Consider the following 17,035-nt stretch of genomic DNA (forward strand, 5'->3'; position numbering starts at 1 on the left):
CTTACTTTGCAAAATAAAAAAAATTAAAGAAAATAGATATATATTCCGCTTGGTCATTTTGATTTATTTTCTCAATCGGACAGGTCTAAATGGACTTCATGATTCTATTACATTAAATTAAATCTCTAGAAAAATAATAAATAAATATCGAGAATTGAAACGGACATAATTCAAAATCCCATTTTATAATCATTTTCTACTAGCAGCAAGCAAAAGGAAAACAAACGGAAACAATTTTCTGTTCCTAAATCTTGAATTTAGAAGGGTATGATGTATTCACCAAGATATTTTGATGAGCACACCTCCAAAAGACTATCGGATTGACTTCGAATTATGAATTCTAACCGTTGAAATTCAAGTATTTCGTAAGTGATGCATATACATGTAAAAATTTTAGAATTTCGAATTCATTTAGTACATGGTCAAGTGGTCAAAAAATGATAAAAAATTAATACATAAAATAATTAAAAAAATACCTTATAAAATGTTCATTATTTTGACTGCTTGACTATGTACTAAATAAATTCGAAGCTTTAAATTCTTTGCATGTACTTGCATCACTCACGAAGTACTTGAATTTCAACGGTTTGAATTCGTAGTTCAAAGTCAATCTGATAATTTTTTGAAAGTGTGCTCACCAAGGGAGAGGGGGGCGTCCGACGCCCATCGGACCACTTTTGTGTTCGATGGGTTCTCTTCACCGTCGGATTTGTTTTAGGATTCGCGTCCGCAATTTCGCATCTGCTTTAAAATCCGTACACACAAATCCTAAAGCAGATATGACAGTGAGAAAACCCATCGAACACAAAAGTGGTCCGATCGCCATCGGACAGTCCCCTCTTCCGCTCACCAAACCCTCTTAGTGAGCATATCACACCCCAATTTTACTCTCTTTTTTTTTTTCTTTTGTTTTCATAATGCAACATTTTAATTTTCTTGATGTCTCATTATCGAGGGAGCACGAGGTTACACTAGTACTTGAGGCTGGCCGACTACAAAGGACAGAGACATCCCACTAAACACACCGCCATTTTAGATAGTTCTATCTTTCTCTTTCTCTCTTTCTATAGACTTTATTTTTGTACACATACTAATACTATTCTATATTTTTATCATTAGTTTGTTAGTTGCATCAAATGTTTTCATTATTTCTTTCCCAACTATGTCATATTATAATAAATTTCAAACCTAAATTATTTCAGCAAAATTTAAACAAACCAAGTAAAATAGTAACAACCAATCAACTTAACGCAGATTCGTTGCAATCAAAAGGCTTGTTCGGCTGTCAAGCGAGAACGGAAATGGGTTTGAGTTCAAATTTAATTTGAATAGCCGAAATACTGTACGCGTGAAAAATTATTATTTTTTTTTTCCCATGAAAATAATTTCGTGCTGAAAAAGCCAAAAATATTGCTCTAAAATGGTAACAAAAATAAAATATGGTAACATCTCATGTAGCTGTGTCAGAGAAAAGGGTTAGGAATCGGAAAATATATGGGTGCCCATTTTTACAGCACCAATTCTTTGGTATACAGCACAATATAAATTTTGGGACGAAAATACCCCTGCACCAAGTCTTTGGTTTTTCGACAGGTCTGTGCTGTGAAAATAAGGTCCAGGGTATTTTCGTTCCAAAATTTATATTGTGCTGTATATCAAGGAATTGGTGCTGTAAAAATGGCCATCCCAAGCATATTCCCTTCTCTCTATGTCTATGTCTATGTCATGATGATATATATTTGTTACCATTTAATTATTTAATATTGAATTTAATTTTTTGTAAAATGTTGCGATGTCGGCTGTTCAGATTGATTTTGAACAAAACAGCACAATCCGACCCGCTATTTTTCCGGGTCGGGTAACATTTAACCATCCTAAAGTAGCGTGAATGCCAGAACGAGATTATCCAAAACCCATTCCAAACTCCAAAGAATATAATACTAAAGTGTTTAGTTGAAGATCTTTGTTTTTCTAGGTTGACGCTATGTTGCATTTGGTATTGTTTTGGATATAAAATTTCCAACCCAGTACGCGTAGGCTCTTACAATAAGTCTGACTCTGACATGTTGACGCGCTCAATCTAATATTATCTAATACGAGTCCTTATCCACTTCAACTATTTTCCTACCAGGCATTTCTTCAATCTAACCAATTTTGACCGTTCGATTACATCACGATTCATACTTACCCCCATCGTAAAGCAAATTAACGGACTGGATTCTTCTAGGAGACATCAGGCTCGTGAGAGGATCCAAGGTCGAACTAAAACCCATTACTCGGTCAGATACCGTCAATTGCTAATAAAACCAGTATCTGGTTTGAATCATTGATCACATCGGAGAATCTGGAAAGGAAGCAAAAGAAAGGAAAAAGACAGAGATTTTCGCTCAATCGTTCTAGAAAAGATTGTCGGACCGAGGTACGCTAGATCGAATCAAGTGCTTTCCCAAACCTGGCCATTGATTGTTTGAACTTCTCTCTTTCCTTGTCCTTTTTGTTTTCTATTGTGTTTTCGTGAGTAGCAAGCTGGTTTGTTTTAGTGGTCAATGGAAAGGATAAAAACGGGATTCTTCTTCTCGGGTTTTTGTTGGGATTCTCGTTGAAAAGGTCCCATTTGTTGTTTTATTTTGTTTTCTGGTCTGAATGAGGTTTTGGGAAATTTAATTTTAATCTTCCAAATTCCACTTTTCCTTGATATTTTGTTCAAGGTTTGTTATTTTGAACTCCGTTCGGATAACGCTGTTATTTAAAAATTCTCTACAAATTCGTTACATATTAGTTAATGAACGAATTTCTCTAGAAATATGGTTATATGAAATAAATGACTAAGTGCTTATTTAATTTGACATTGGGTTATTTTTGCATTTGTGTTTCATTTAAAAATTAGGGAGGCTATGGTAATAATTTTTTTTTTTCTAAAAATAGAAGTCTTGTTTTAGATTAGCTTAGGTTTGATCCTGGTGCACTGAACCGATTATGCCTTTTGAGAATTTGCGGAAAAGAACTTCTAATAGAATCTTATATATATGTCTTCATTGTATTTTTTTCAGATTTGAGGTAACTTAATTCCAGCCTCCATCGACTGGTACCATAGCCAAGCTTGTGTCTCTGTATAACAGTAATTTGTGCAAAGTGGGTTATTGGTTGAATCAATCAATTTGTTAAGGAATTGCTTTGTGCCATTGGAGAAGGCGTGATCAAAATTAAGCTATTACAAGTGCAGAATTTATCTAATTGAAGCTTGATTGGGTGCAGAATTTATCTAATTTGTTAAGGAATTGCTTTGTGCCTTGAAGTAATGGGGTTGGTTTCTTCATGCTTGCAGACAGATTGTTTGTATGGATACATACAATCTATCGATTCCATATGTGGACAATGTGTTTGTTTGAGATGCTTTACGCAACATTTGATTCAAGCGGTATATTTTTGTTCTTCTTCTAATTTTTGTTATTTTTAATTTATTTCTTTGTTGAATTTTTAGATGTACCTACAATTGAATTTCGCAGGAAAGAACATGTATAGACAAAATTAGAAATATTATGGAGATCTCATTCCTGACCTAGTACCAGTATATCAATTTCCTTATGTCTTGTTCTTAAAAAGAGGTAATAATAATTAATATTGCTGTTGTAAAATCCCAAATAAACAGGACTAGTACCAAAATATAATCAACTTTCACAGAAATAATTGAATCTATTCATGTAAGCAAATACAACTAATACTGCCTGTTTTACTGTAACCTGGTAACATCCAAAAGTTTCTGGTATTAAGATACTGGTAACTAGAATAACACATGCTTTCCAAAAAAAAAAGAGTAACACATGCTAAATTTACTTTTATATTTTTTCTTATATTTATATATATTTTTTCTTGTTTGTGTAGTACACCTTGATGTTCCAAAATGGGGGATTGCAAGCAATTCCACCACAACCAGTAGAAGAATCTACTGCAACTTCAATGGAAAGCCCCACATGCGATACCTACCGATCTCCCCCGAGACCATTGCCATACGATGACCCAAGATTTGCTGTCAGAATGAGGCGCGACAAGTCATCTAGCCATCTCAATGAAGAGTCGGAGCTGCTCAGAGAGAACGGGGAAACAACTGAATTGCCAAAATCTCTGGACAATTGGGGTCAATCTGTCTGTGATGGAAAGTCAAAGGGCTGTTTTACAGATTATCACTTGAATGCCAAACCAAAGGAGTTATCAAAGGCTTCGTACTGCTTTGGCTCGGCTGAAGACGAGGAAGTGTGCCCTACTTGTCTTGATGGTTCGTCAGATGACCCTCTTTTTCCTTTCTTTCACTAGTTAATCAGATATAGATTGACATAAACTTGCTCATTTGAATTTTGAGCACCAGTTGAACTGAACTGACAAAATCGAAATAGAAATTACCTGAACTTGAGCTGGACGAAGAATGTTCCAAATATACTCGATAATACTCATGAGCATACCCAACTGCCAATAGGCCTTGTTTCCAACTTTTGTACCAACTATTTGTCCGTTCCCTGCCCACTAGCTTAACTACTTGAAAGCTCTCCATTTTATTTAGGTATCGGAAACCTGTCCATTCCTATTCTCCATCCCCAAAATAAATGGACATGAGCTTATCTATTTCTTTGTGTATCTTTTTTGTTATGATACCGTTAAAATGATAATTATTATTATTTTGTGATGTAGAGTACTCGCCAGACAATCCAAAGATCATAATGCAATGCTCACATGATTTCCACCTTGGATGTATATATGAGTGGATGGAAAGAAGTGAAGCTTGTCCTGTTTGTGGAAAGGTAGGCATGCTGCCTAAATTTTTGTTACTTAAAAAACCAAAACCTGTTCTATCTATCGGCCTCTATTTGGTTATTTACTCTTGCTTTACAGGCATTATGCACATTGTAGCCTAGCTTAATTGTTACCCTAGATAAAGTACGGTTTGATTTAATTATTGAAATTTAGCATCTTGATTGTTTATGATTTATTTTTTTGTTGTAAACAGAAAATGGTATTTAGCGAAACAACATGACTGACGACGACTAACAAGCTTGGTGGATATATCCAGAAGGGTATACCGGTACTTTTCAAACCCTGTATATAATTCGGTGGAGCACTGAAACTACCATGTGCCACGTTCCGTTGTATGTGTATATATAAAGTAAAAAAGAAAGAGAAATTCAACTATTAAAGGGCATTGTACAACCAGTTATTTTTTTTCTGGCCCTAATTATACCCTGGCAAATCATCAAGCCTGAGGCAGTATGTTTGTTACAGATTTGATTGTGTAAAGTTTCGGGTTTCATGGTCTCATGGTGGATGTGCCACAAAAGGAAAAGAATACAAATTCACTATCAGCTGATTTCTTTTCTATTGGGTTTTCTGGTATAAACAATTTGACAGAGCACGCTTTTAATTCATGCGGCACACAAGTCATGAATTAACACTCGTTTTCTGGTTGCTTTTTATGGATCTTTTTTCTGGAACGAAAATTCTCTTTTATGTTCTTCGACTTTTAATTAGAATGAAGCTATAAAGGGAAAAAAAAACAGGAAATGTATCTTGTGGTCTAGGGTTGTAAATGAGCCGAGTTTGAACGAGTTACCTCTAACTCGTGCTCAGCTCATTTAGTAAATGAGCGAGTCAACTCGAGTTGGAATGTCAATAACAAGTTGTAAAGCCAACTCAAGTTTAACTCATTACTAATTCTAGTTGGCTCACAACTCATTTATAATTCGTTTAACAAGTCAATTTTCTTAGTTATAGTTGTATACTAAGAATTTATCTAAATACAAACAATTCAAATGATTTAGTAACAATTTGTCCAAGTACAAACAATTCAAACATAATTAACAAGAACTAACAAAATAGAAAAAATTCAAACAACAACTTAGAAGTCATTTAGAAGAACATGAGATTTATTGTAACGAATTTTGTATAATTCGAGTTGTTAATGAGTGAGTTGGGGTATGCTCAAACTCAGCTCATTTATTAAATGAGTCACCTAACTCAAGTTGTAAATGAGCAAATTAAAGCGAGCAATTATGACCGAGTTACGAGTTTGAGCGATTTTGTACAGCCCTACCTTGTGCATATTTCATAATAAAGAATGTTCATCTTAGCATTCAGACAAATAGTAACCCAAAAATAAAAGCAACAATACATAATTTGCACCTCAATCACATCATATCATTACACAGTACTTCATCCTTGTAGATTTACACATGGTGTCTGTTTTAACTTTTAAGTGGTGATAGCGTCAAACTAACAGAAATCACAATATGTTGAACACAAAGACACAAGTTCATAAGGCAAAGACACAATAACAAGGCACAAATACAGGACCTCCTGTGCTGGCCCTCCATGTCATCCACCATTATGACAGTGGGGTCCATACATATCAGTAGACTACTAGACTCCACTCGATACAGGTGGTGGGTGGCATATGGGGAGACAAAACAAGAGGCACTATATATATATATTTTTTTTTCCCAAATAGCTGAGGTCTCACTGCATACTTCCTCATCTTGCAAATTGTAATTAGGAAGAACCCTACTTATACATTGTACAGTTTGCTTTCAATTAGACCCTATTTAATTAGCCGGTTGCTGCTGGCATCATCCATGTAGGCATAGTAATGCTGTAAGTCTGTGTATGCTGTTCTTCGGCTTCTGGCTCTTCCATCACATTTCTCAAATTATATGCCACACTGTAAGAGGGAATTATAACATTAGTTGTTTTCTAAAGAAAGATCATGGACAATAAAAATGATATTGCTAGACAAACATGATTCAGATTCTCAACTTAGCCATGAATCAAGACATTTACATGTAGGGTCTTCAATAGTGTAAAATGAAATGGTTTAATCCTTAAATATGAAAAGTATTTACTATTTCAATAGTGTAAAATGAAAGGGTTCAAATGTCTCCATTTTTGGTGCCTCCATTATGCCTCCATTTTTATATAAAGATTAGAGTAGAACTAGGGTGTTCTTAAGTTTATCAAGCCCTTATGTAAACTCAACTCTAAAACCTATCGGATTGGCTTCAAATGATGAATTCAAACCATTGAAGTCCTTCTATCTTACGAGTTATGCGTCTACATGCGGAAATTTTAAAATTTTGAATTAATTTTGTATAGAGTCAAGTGGTCAAAATTAGAAAGTTTATAATTAATTTTAATGCATTCATTGTTTGGATGCCTTTTGACCCTCTATCAACTTTAAGCATTTGCTTTGGTGCTGTCAGTCCCTCTATCAACTTTTTAAGACGAAATAAAGGCAGAATGCACTAAAAATTAATTAAAGAAAAGAGTACCTGTTGTTTAGGTTAGGGAGAAAGAGGTGGGCTGAAGAGGAGTTGCTTAGAGATTGGCATGCAGCATCTTTTTTGTTATTTTCCTTCATTTCCACAAATTGCTGCAAATTATCAAGCAAAAATAGTTCAGTTACCTTACAAATTAACCTAATCCCATTTTTTTTTAAAACAAGTTTAAAACAAATGGGAGGAACTGAGTAAGAGGCACATGGAATGAATTCTACTAGGCTCTGATACATACTAAAATTATCCTAGATATTGAGCCTTTTTAATGTGGAGGATCTTTGAGAGAGATGAGAGTTCAAATTCACCAAACATCACAGAAAATAAATTTTTAAAGTTGGACTGTGGAGGTATATATCTTCCTTCATGTATTAAAAATTTTGACCGGTAAAATCCAATAAGATTTTTTTAAATTAAAAAGTTTATGACGTGATTAAAAAAAAGTGGTATTCTAATGTGCTAGGCTCATCGAGAGGGCTTGGTGAGGTTAACAAAATCTATCTGATTGACTTCAAAAAAAAGAATCCAAAATATTGAAATAGACCTACATCACGAATTATGTTCTAAAATTTTGAATTCATTTAGTAGAAAGCCACTTGGTCAACAAATGATAAAAATGAATGTATGTACTAAATGAATTTGAAATTTCAATATTTTACATGTATACACGCATATATAATTCGTTAAGTAGATTGGTTTCAATGGAATTTCAACCAAAATGAATGTTATTTTATTAGAGAGCCTCTTGGGCTTAGGGGTGTCAACGAGCTGGCTCGGTCCGAGCTAGGTCCTAGCTCAGCTCGTTAATTCTGAACCGAGCTACAGCTGAGCGAGTTGGACCTAGGGCATCCGAGCTAAAATCTCAGCTTAAACTCGTGACAAGCCAGCCCGAGCTAGCTCGCGAGCTGGATCTGGTTGAATTTTGTTTTAAGAAGAAACTAAATTCTACATACTTTTTGAATCGAGCTAAACCGAGCTAGACAGTATAAAATGCACACAAATTCATGCAAATTCACAAATTGATGCCTAGCCGAGCTAGCTCGCGAGTTGGCGAGCAAGCCAGGCCTATATTCTGCCTCACGACATCGCCACTACTGACTGCTTTTTGCTCTTTCATGAGACAAAATTGCCCCCTACAAACATACAATAACACGATGTGGACCTCCTATCATCAACACAACTCACCCAGTCAGAATCGCAATAGCCCTCAATGTCAACATGACCATTCTTTCAGAAAATCAATCCCTTTCCTGGTGCACTCTTCAGATACCTCAGAATCTGGTACACTGCGTCCATGTGGCCCTTCCTAGGGTCATGCATGTAGCAGCTCACCACGTTCACTGCAAATGATATGTCGGGACGAGTGTGACTCCTATATATCAACCTACCTACCAGTCTCTAGTATCTCTCACGATCAACTGGCTCTTCGTCCTTTGCACTCAACTTGAACTTCGGGTCAATTGGAGATACAGCAGGCTTGCATCCAACATCCCGGTTTCTATGAGAAGGCCTAGCACGTACTTCCTCTGGGATAGGACTATCCCCTCTGCTCCATGAGCTATCTCTATCCTAAGGAAGTATCGAAGCAAGCCTAGATCCTTCACCTCGAACTCTTTTCCCAACTTCTCTTCAATTGAGCAATCTCTTTTTCATCATCACCTGTAATGATCATGTCATCCACATACACAGCAAGCATCGTGATGTGACCTCCATGTCGCCTAAAGAACACTGTATGGTCTGCATTGATCTGCTGAGATCCCATGCCTACCATAGCTCTCCTGAACCTGTCAAACCAGGCCCAAGGAACCCATAAAGCGACTTCTTGAGCCTGCACACCTTACCCACTGTCTGGTTTGTGCCGAATCCCGGTGATACCTCCATGTACACCTCCTCCAATAAATCACCATGAAGAAAGACATTCTTTACGTCGAATTGATGTAACTACCACCCACCGTTCACTGCCAGGGAAACCAGCGTCCTCACTGTGCTCAATTTCGCCACGGGTGCAAAGGTGATCTTCCAAGTGCTGGTACATTTCACAGTACCCTTACAAGCCACAGGCTGGGCCGTACCATCGGCAGTCTGAATATTCTCTGTGACTGCTAGGTGAGTATAGGAAGAGAACTCTCCAGCAATACCAGTCACATGTCGAGATGCACCAGAATCGGCTATCCATTCTGATGATCTACTGGTGGGTATAGAGGCAAGAGCATGTGTGTCAGGAGTACCTATGGCTGAATGAGCGGATAAAACAAAGTTATCTTTGGATAAAGATGAGGTGGATGCATCATCTCTCACACCCTTCCCATTACTTGCTGGATTTTGCCGCCTCCTGAGTATTTGAGAATAGACCTTCAAATTGTTTGATCATCCTCCGTAAGATCCGCACACGTTTCTTCATCCTCCTCTGCAACCATTAGATTTGCTCGGTTGCCTCCTCTTCCATCTCTTTAGCCCCCCGACCATGTCCACTGTTCCCAGACTGCCCCTATCACCTGCATCTCTCTCCTTTGGTGACTTAGGGCAAGCCTTAATCAGATGACCTGTTTTCTCGCAGTTGTAGCACCTGCGAGTCTCCCCCTGGGCACCTGTCATACCTAAGTTCGGGGCGGTCAAAATTGATCGCGCACCTGGAGGTCCACACAGCTCAGCATGTAACCTAAGACACACTAGGGACTTATAACTCAAGACACAAATTATTCTAGTTTAGAACCAAATTATTCTAGTTTCTGCCAAGAATAACTCTAAGACACACTAGAAACTTATAACTTAGATTAAAAGTTTAAAAATGCCTTATTCAACCCCTTTTAAGTGCCTTTGGGACAAACACTCTCCTCCTGCATCATTGCAGCAATGACTTCATCCAATAAAGAGATCTTTGTCTGGGCTAAGAGAACTGATCTCCTCTGATCAAAGGTCGGGTTTAGATGAGCTAGAAACTACATAGTTCTCATATGTGCAAGAAGCTCCCCTTTCTTGCAGCTCAGATCACTACAGCTCGACACATGTGAGAAGTGATCAAGATCTGCCCACAGCCTCTCCAGATCTATGGAGTACTCCTAAATTGATCTATCACCTGCACCACAGCCTCTATCTCTCGCTAAATCTGAAACACCCTCATGTGGTTCTCAAAAGGATCCAAGTCTAGATCACACACGACTTCCTTCCCTTTCTAGATCCACTCCATTTTAATTCTCTTCTTCCCTTTTTCAATCCAATCTTGATCTATCTCATCAAGAATCAAGATCCAAATCCGATACAAACCTCCCTCGGGTATCGTGGGGTATAGGCCCCCCACGCCAGCCTAATCAACACACAAAAAACAACCTTAGTAGTGGTGGCCGGCCGAGAGAAAGAGAAAGGGCCGACCTAGAGAGAGAGAGAGAACCGACCAAGAGAGAGAAAGGGCCGACCTAGAGAGAGGAGGCTCAGCAGAGAAAGGGAGAGAGAGCGGCGGCTGGCTGGAATTACTGTAGCTGAGTTATTGTAGTGGCGACACTATATGTTATTTTATTAGAGAGCCTCTTGGGCTTATATAGAGCTTACAACTTATAACCAAGTCCCTAGACTTCTCTATAATGTCCTTTTATCACAAGGATCCTAACAAAGCTACTAATATGTAAACATACAAATACCAATAGTTTCAACAGTTCAAACTTGTCATTTGAAGTCAATAAGATAGATTTTGGAGTCATCTTTCTGGATTGTACAATTGAAACAACAAACAGCCAACAGGAGGAAAATGTACATGCAAGAATTTAAGCCAATTGGAAGTTAAAGTGGTATGCTCCATGTAGCAGTGCCACACAATTAGCAGACCAAGTTGTGACATTAGCAACGTACCCAGCAGCATGGCTTTAGGGTAAATTAGAAAAATCATACCAAAAAAAAAATACCTTCTCCAGTGTGCTGTTGTCCTCCATCAATGACTTCTTCTGCAAGGGAAAAAAACAACCAAGAGGAGGTAATTAGTCTCTCCACAAATTCATCTTCACATAATCTCTAATTGACCCCCCCTCCCTATAGGGAGGAATTTGTCAATTAAAGATCACATATGGTTCCATTCAACACAGGGCTTGACTAGCATGGAATCCAAGTTGGGAACCGAAATGAAATAGTAGGGTATACATTACTTGCCTTTGCTTGGAGCTCAGAAATTGTTTGAAGCATTGCTTCAAACTGCAGGAAAAAATCAAAATTAGAACAATAACACAAAAAATTAGAAAAACAGAACAAAATTAGAACAATGATGTGTGAAATTAAGGGTGTACAAAGTCCCTTATTGTTATATAATGAAGAATTCAAATCCAGATAACTGAATACTTTCTTCCTCGTTATTGATCAAAGATAATGTGTGAAATTAAGGGTGTACAAAGTCCCTTTAATTTTAAAGTCTGTCTATATATTAAGTGCATTTTTTTTCAGTGTTCATCCAGTATTTACTATTTAGAAAGTTGTGTGTGTAATTGTTCGTGTTGAAAATCTGATTAAGAAATTATATACGCCTCTCTGATTTCCTAAAAAACAGGAAAATTTCTATGATAAGTATACACAAACTTATTGTTTTTACAACATATAAATAATATATAAACTATCAACTTGGAAGAGTACACCACCTTTCGTGATCTTATACGCCGCAAGGAGTTGTCAAGTTGTTGTTCCAGTTGCTGAAGCTCTTTAAGAGGAAGAGACTCGAGTTGTTCCCCCATGAGATGCCTAACAAAAAAAAAAAATTCATGCAAGGATTCTCTGAGATTGTATAACAAATTAAAAAAATATTAACAGGATACAAGTTTCGCCATATGCTTGAGGTCCACCCAAAATCGGGCTGAACTTCTTATAATTAAGGTGTAGGCTGAAATTGAGACTAAAAAATGAGTGAGGCTATGGTAATATGCATATCACTGATCAACTCGTGCTATGGATCCATATCTCTAATTTCAAAGTTCAAATAGTCGATCCGAACCGTTAAACATGATTTCTATATGAAAATGTACTTGGAGATAAAAATTTACATTTTTTAGATTTCTTTTTACTATTTTTTCGATAGCTAGAAAATCAGGAAAGCATAGTCCACAATTTTTAGATTGAGTGATTTTCTACCTATCTAAAAAATAGTAAAATAATTCTAAAACATCTAAAATTTGATCTCCAAGTATATTTTCATATGGAGATCCTATTTAATAGTTCGGATCGACTATTTATTGAAAATGAAGATATGGATCCATAGCACGGGTCGTCTGTAATATGCATGTTATCATAAGCCCCACTCCTAAAAGATGGTCCAACTCAGTGAATTAATCAGACAAGCCTGTTCTGAGTCAAATCCCTTGAGCTCGATATGAGAGCATGTGCTTGTAGATTTCATTTTAAAAATTTGATTGTCTCTGTTTTGGTTTAGTTAAAACTCAGTACTACAACGATGAGCTACATACATGGAGAACTGTCTTTCTATCCCTTTTACAATATGAATTTATCTTAAGTCATTAATATTTCATCATGTACTTCAATGCATTAATGTACTTAGCAAACAACATGAGATCAATGGAACTTGCTACATACTGTGATCAATATAAATTCATCTCAGAATTAAATATCTAGAGTAGAATTAACTACGGTGTTCTTAAGCTCACCAAGCCTCTTAGTGAGCTTAACTCCAATATCTATCAGATTAGCTTAACTCCAATGTCAATTCGATAGATTTTAGAGTTAACTCACCAAAAGGCTTGGTGAGCTTAAGATCACCTTGCTAGTTCTACTCTAATTATCTATGTAGAAAATGAATTGATACCTATTAGTTCGGTTCAGAGATTCAACCTTGTTCTTCAGTTTGACATAGTCATGGCTCCAGTTTTCCTAATTTAAAGGTTCGAGCATGTAATGCATAAACTTATTCAGAATGCACTTAAATTGAAAGGTACATAGAAAATACATTTTTACAAATGAAATTTGAACTTTGTATTCATGATTCTACCTCTGGTGCAGGATGACCCTCTGAAACAGCTTTTTCTGCAATTGCGCAACACTCATAGCGGTCCAAAATCTTATCCATGCTGCATAAAAACCCAAGATTTTAGACAAACTATGTTTAGTTGTTAGTGCAATAGGCACTTCAATTTTTTAATCTGTAAGTAGCAGTAGTCTTCTAGATTTAATGTATTTTCATCTGTTGTTGCCCATGCCGTGAATTTGTGATGGCATGATGATGCCTTTATGATATCCACACTGCCTGTATTATAATAAACACGGTGTACTTCTTTTTATTTGAGTCGAACCAACCAATTTTTTTCTGATCCAATAAGGTACCAGCATGCCGTCACAGTAATGACAGTGGATGCAACACTACTGTATCGAAAGAAACATTAAAATCCTCGGAAGAAAAGAGGGATCTTCTTTGCAGCTTATAAAGCAAAGAATATTTTTAGTGCTGGTCTTTAATTAGACAGGTATATTTAACTATTAATGTACACATGAAGCATCAAGGGGAGCTAAAGTTTTATATTTTTAATAAAAAAAAATCAGCATATTTTTTAATATGAAGTGTCCACATCATATAAAAAAGAGTATTGATCTACACAGAAGGAAAGTTGCATACATGCCCAATATCTCATCTAGCAATAACATTGTACAGTACTCTATCCAAAGAAACATTGAATTCCTCAAAAGAAAAAGGATTTTCTTAATTTGCAGCTTATAAAGCAAAGAATATATATATATATTTTTTTTTTTTTGAAAACCAGCAAAGAATATTTTTATTGTTGGTCTCTAGACAGGTATTTATAGCTATTAATGTTACACATGGAGGAGCATCAAGGGGAGCTAAAGTTTTATATATTCAATAAAAAAAAAATTCATCGTATTTTTGACTATGAAGAGTGTCCACAGCATATTGAAAAGAATCTTGTTCTACACAGAAGGAAAGTTGCATGCATGCCCAATATCTTTTTTTTTTTTTTGCACATTAATATCTCATCTAGCAATAACATGACAGTTAAACAAGGAAAGTTTTTTTTTTTTGCACATTAATATCTCATCTAGCAATAACATGACAGTTAAACAAGGAAAAGTTTTTTTTTTCTTTTCAATTGGGCCTCTCTTTTTTCTTTTCAATTGGGCCTCTTGTTCAGATTAATGTTTTTTTTTTTTTTTTTTCCTACAATGGAAGGGGTAAAATAAGGAGGTAGTGCAAAGAGAGAGAATGACCAGATAGTTTGGATATATATACTACAAGGCTTAGCTTACAATAATATCGCATGAAAACTTAAAAAGAAAAATAAATATATGTACAAAAAAAAAGGACATATAATGAATAAAATATCTTTTTTTTTTTTTTAAATAAGGACATATAATGAATAGAATATCTTTCAGTTTGCTTTAAAAAATGCTACGAATCTACTAAAAAACTTAATTAAATTTTGTAAAAAAACACTGTAGGTATGATTACGTACTGTATCACAAAACAGTAACATATTTATTATAGTCGGACCAAGACATGAATATGTAGAAACAAAGAAACATCCTTAACAGTTAACACATAGATTATTTATAATCTATGCAAAAGCAAACCAAATTTTTGGACATATTAACACAGATTATTTACAATCTATGCAAAAGCAAACCAAATTTTGACATGTACAAAATCTAAACTGAAGCAACTAAATGCCTCAAGCTCAATTCCAAATCAGATTAGATCTGGTAGAATATACTGGCATATATCTGGCTGCACATTTGAGGTTTTTTTTTCCTTTTTCAAAATTACACAGGTGTGTTACTGTTTGCATGAACTGTAAACTTTTGAATCAAATCAAGTCAAAAAATCTACATAAACTACGTTAATACATACATGAAAACCTAAATATCAATAGAAAATGATGGAGAAATGAAAGATGAAATGTTACCTCTGGTCGGTGGAGTACTCATAGAGTTTGCCTTTGGTAGAGAAAATGATGACAGCCACATCGGCATCACACAAGACAGAGATTTCGTTTGCTTTCTTGAGGAGACCACCGCGTCGCTTGGAGAAGGTAACCTGACGATTGATCTTGTTCTCTATCCTCCTCAGTTGCACTCTTCCCCTTCCCATAGTGGTCTTGGTTTGGTTTGCGAGGTATGAGAGGAAGTGAAAAATGTTTCTTCCAATGGTGTTGGGAGAGAGAGAATAGGGATGGAAATTTGTAGCTGGACTTGGGATAATGGTTGTTGGTATTTGGTCCACCATTTATTCATTTTGTGGACTCACCGACTGAGACAATCAAAACCGACTATTGACTAATTAATATTAGAGTACAAATTTAGAAAGTTACTTTACCGAATTAAGAAATTTTAAATTTATAGTCAATATTTTTTACTGAAGAATATGTTAATAGAAAAAAAATGCTTGACATGAAATTGTTTATTATTATTATCTTATTAATTATTTTGAAAAATGTTATTTCAGAGGTTGTATATATATCAAGATGTAATTATTTAATTACTTTGTTCGTCAATTGTATTTATTCTTTATATATTTATATATTTTAATAAGAAAAATGTATGACTATTTTTTTAATATAAAGTAAATTTAGAACTTGTTGTAAATAACCATTCTGATAAATTTTAATTTTTACAAGTATAGTGTGTGCCGATGCTCGAAATTAAATGATAAAATTACTATGCGGCTCAATTCATATATATTAGATTTACAAATAATATAACGTTTTAAAGTATAGTTTTTCAAGAATTGTTTCTGTTAAAAAAAAAAAAAAAATCAGAATGGTGTTCGCATTTAATATACGGGAGTTCCATCTAAATGCCCCTTACAGTTAAAAGCGGTATCAGATCAGAGAAAACCCCTTATGGAAAATAAGCGGTATTGTGACGATGCGTTGTCAAATTTTAGATGGGTATCGGGAAGTATGCCATGATCTGTTTAAATTCTATTGGATTGAGAAAGAATTCAAATCCTCTGAGATACCTCAAACTTTGAGTATGTTTTTGGAAAATATCAACCGTTCAGATCTGCGCTACCTCCGAGTAGACACCGTACATATCGGTAACTGAGAATTTGAGGTACCTCAGAGGATTTTCACTCGAATAGAGGTGGGGACATTTGGTTCCGGTCCTATCGCGCGCAGTTTAACGACCGTAAAATATTGTCGTACGTCAGCAGTGGAATCGTACGGTCCAAAATCCCTGCCCCTGCCCCGGACCCATGATTCCTTCTGGTGCGAAGTTATTAGCGAGAACTTTTTAAACTGGCACTGGCAGGCTGGGGTAAAAGATTTTAACAGAGAAGGTTTTGCTTCATGCAGCACATAAATCATATGCAGCGGTGTTTCGAGAAAACAGTCCATGCACTGTATGAAGCCAAAACAGCTCTGTTAAAATATTTACCCCAGCCTGGTAGTGCCTAAGAAGGGAACGCCAGGATTTTCCAAATTAAGAAAATAGCCAAGGTTGTCACTTGTCAATGATCCGTTCCGTTTCGTGCCGAAAACGGAACGGATGTTTTACATTCCGTTCCGGCTAAAATTTGAAACTTTTTCTTTTCCTTTTTTTAACTGTATGTTCATGTTGAAAATACTTTACCTGCTTTTCAAAATGCATGTTTTGGCATCAATGAGATGTTTTTATATTGAAATTATTCATGTCGGTTTCAATCGTGCCTTGTACGAAGAGTATATAGCACTTTATAGCCAACTAGCCTAAGCATTCTTTCCCATCAGAAATTTCATTGGACCGTA

General features: G+C 35.8%; 2 protein-coding genes across 4 annotated transcripts; one reads left to right on the top strand and one right to left on the bottom strand.

Annotated features, from left to right (window-relative positions):
* The first annotated feature begins 2,511 nt into the window (after positions 1-2,511).
* On the top strand, positions 2,512-5,307 carry LOC144566270 (E3 ubiquitin-protein ligase At3g02290-like). 3 transcript variants are annotated; one of them, XM_078316254.1, is made up of 5 exons: positions 2,512-2,637; positions 3,051-3,418; positions 3,883-4,273; positions 4,684-4,793; positions 5,000-5,307. In XM_078316254.1, exons 2-5 carry the CDS (start codon positions 3,299-3,301, stop codon positions 5,024-5,026), a joined length of 648 nt encoding a protein of 215 aa, XP_078172380.1. In that variant the 5' UTR covers positions 2,512-2,637; positions 3,051-3,298; the 3' UTR covers positions 5,027-5,307. The 3 variants fall into 3 exon arrangements, with proteins under 3 accessions (XP_078172380.1, XP_078172381.1, XP_078172379.1); XM_078316255.1 differs by lacking the exon at positions 2,512-2,637 and adding an exon at positions 2,690-2,708; XM_078316253.1 differs by lacking the exon at positions 2,512-2,637 and having other exon boundaries at positions 2,900-3,418.
* An 849-nt stretch (positions 5,308-6,156) lies between these two features.
* On the bottom strand, positions 6,157-15,482 carry LOC144566272 (MADS-box transcription factor 14-like). Its single transcript, XM_078316256.1, has 8 exons — positions 15,212-15,482; positions 13,288-13,366; positions 13,105-13,169; positions 11,930-12,029; positions 11,451-11,492; positions 11,210-11,248; positions 7,311-7,411; positions 6,157-6,703 (listed from the first exon to the last, which is right to left on the bottom strand). Exons 1-8 carry the CDS (start codon positions 15,394-15,396, stop codon positions 6,592-6,594), a joined length of 723 nt encoding a protein of 240 aa, XP_078172382.1. The 5' UTR covers positions 15,397-15,482; the 3' UTR covers positions 6,157-6,591.
* Positions 15,483-17,035: the final 1,553 nt, after the last annotated feature.

This window comes from Carex rostrata, chromosome 15 (genome assembly GCF_964058835.1).
Source record: "Carex rostrata chromosome 15, lpCarRost1.2, whole genome shotgun sequence".
Classification (NCBI taxonomy): domain Eukaryota; kingdom Viridiplantae; phylum Streptophyta; class Magnoliopsida; order Poales; family Cyperaceae; genus Carex; species Carex rostrata.

What these genes read in the sequence shown, in the direction of transcription:
- LOC144566270 (XM_078316254.1), top strand. Translation starts at nt 3,299, where the DNA reads ATGGGGTTGGTTTCTTCATGCTTGCAGACAGATTGTTTGTATGGATAC. An exon ending in GTGCCCTACTTGTCTTGATG is followed by an intron (nt 4,274 to 4,683) that starts GTTCGTCAGATG and finishes TTTGTGATGTAG; the next exon opens with AGTACTCGCCAGACAATCCA. An exon ending in CTTGTCCTGTTTGTGGAAAG is followed by an intron (nt 4,794 to 4,999) that starts GTAGGCATGCTG and finishes TGTTGTAAACAG; the next exon opens with AAAATGGTATTTAGCGAAAC.
- LOC144566272 (XM_078316256.1), bottom strand. Translation starts at nt 15,396, where the DNA reads ATGGGAAGGGGAAGAGTGCAACTGAGGAGGATAGAGAACAAGATCAAT. An exon ending in GAGTACTCCACCGACCAGAG is followed by an intron (nt 13,367 to 15,211) that starts GTAACATTTCAT and finishes GTTTTTATGCAG; the next exon opens with CATGGATAAGATTTTGGACC. An exon ending in TCTCTGAACCGAACTAATAG is followed by an intron (nt 12,030 to 13,104) that starts GTATCAATTCAT and finishes TTTTTTTGTTAG; the next exon opens with GCATCTCATGGGGGAACAAC.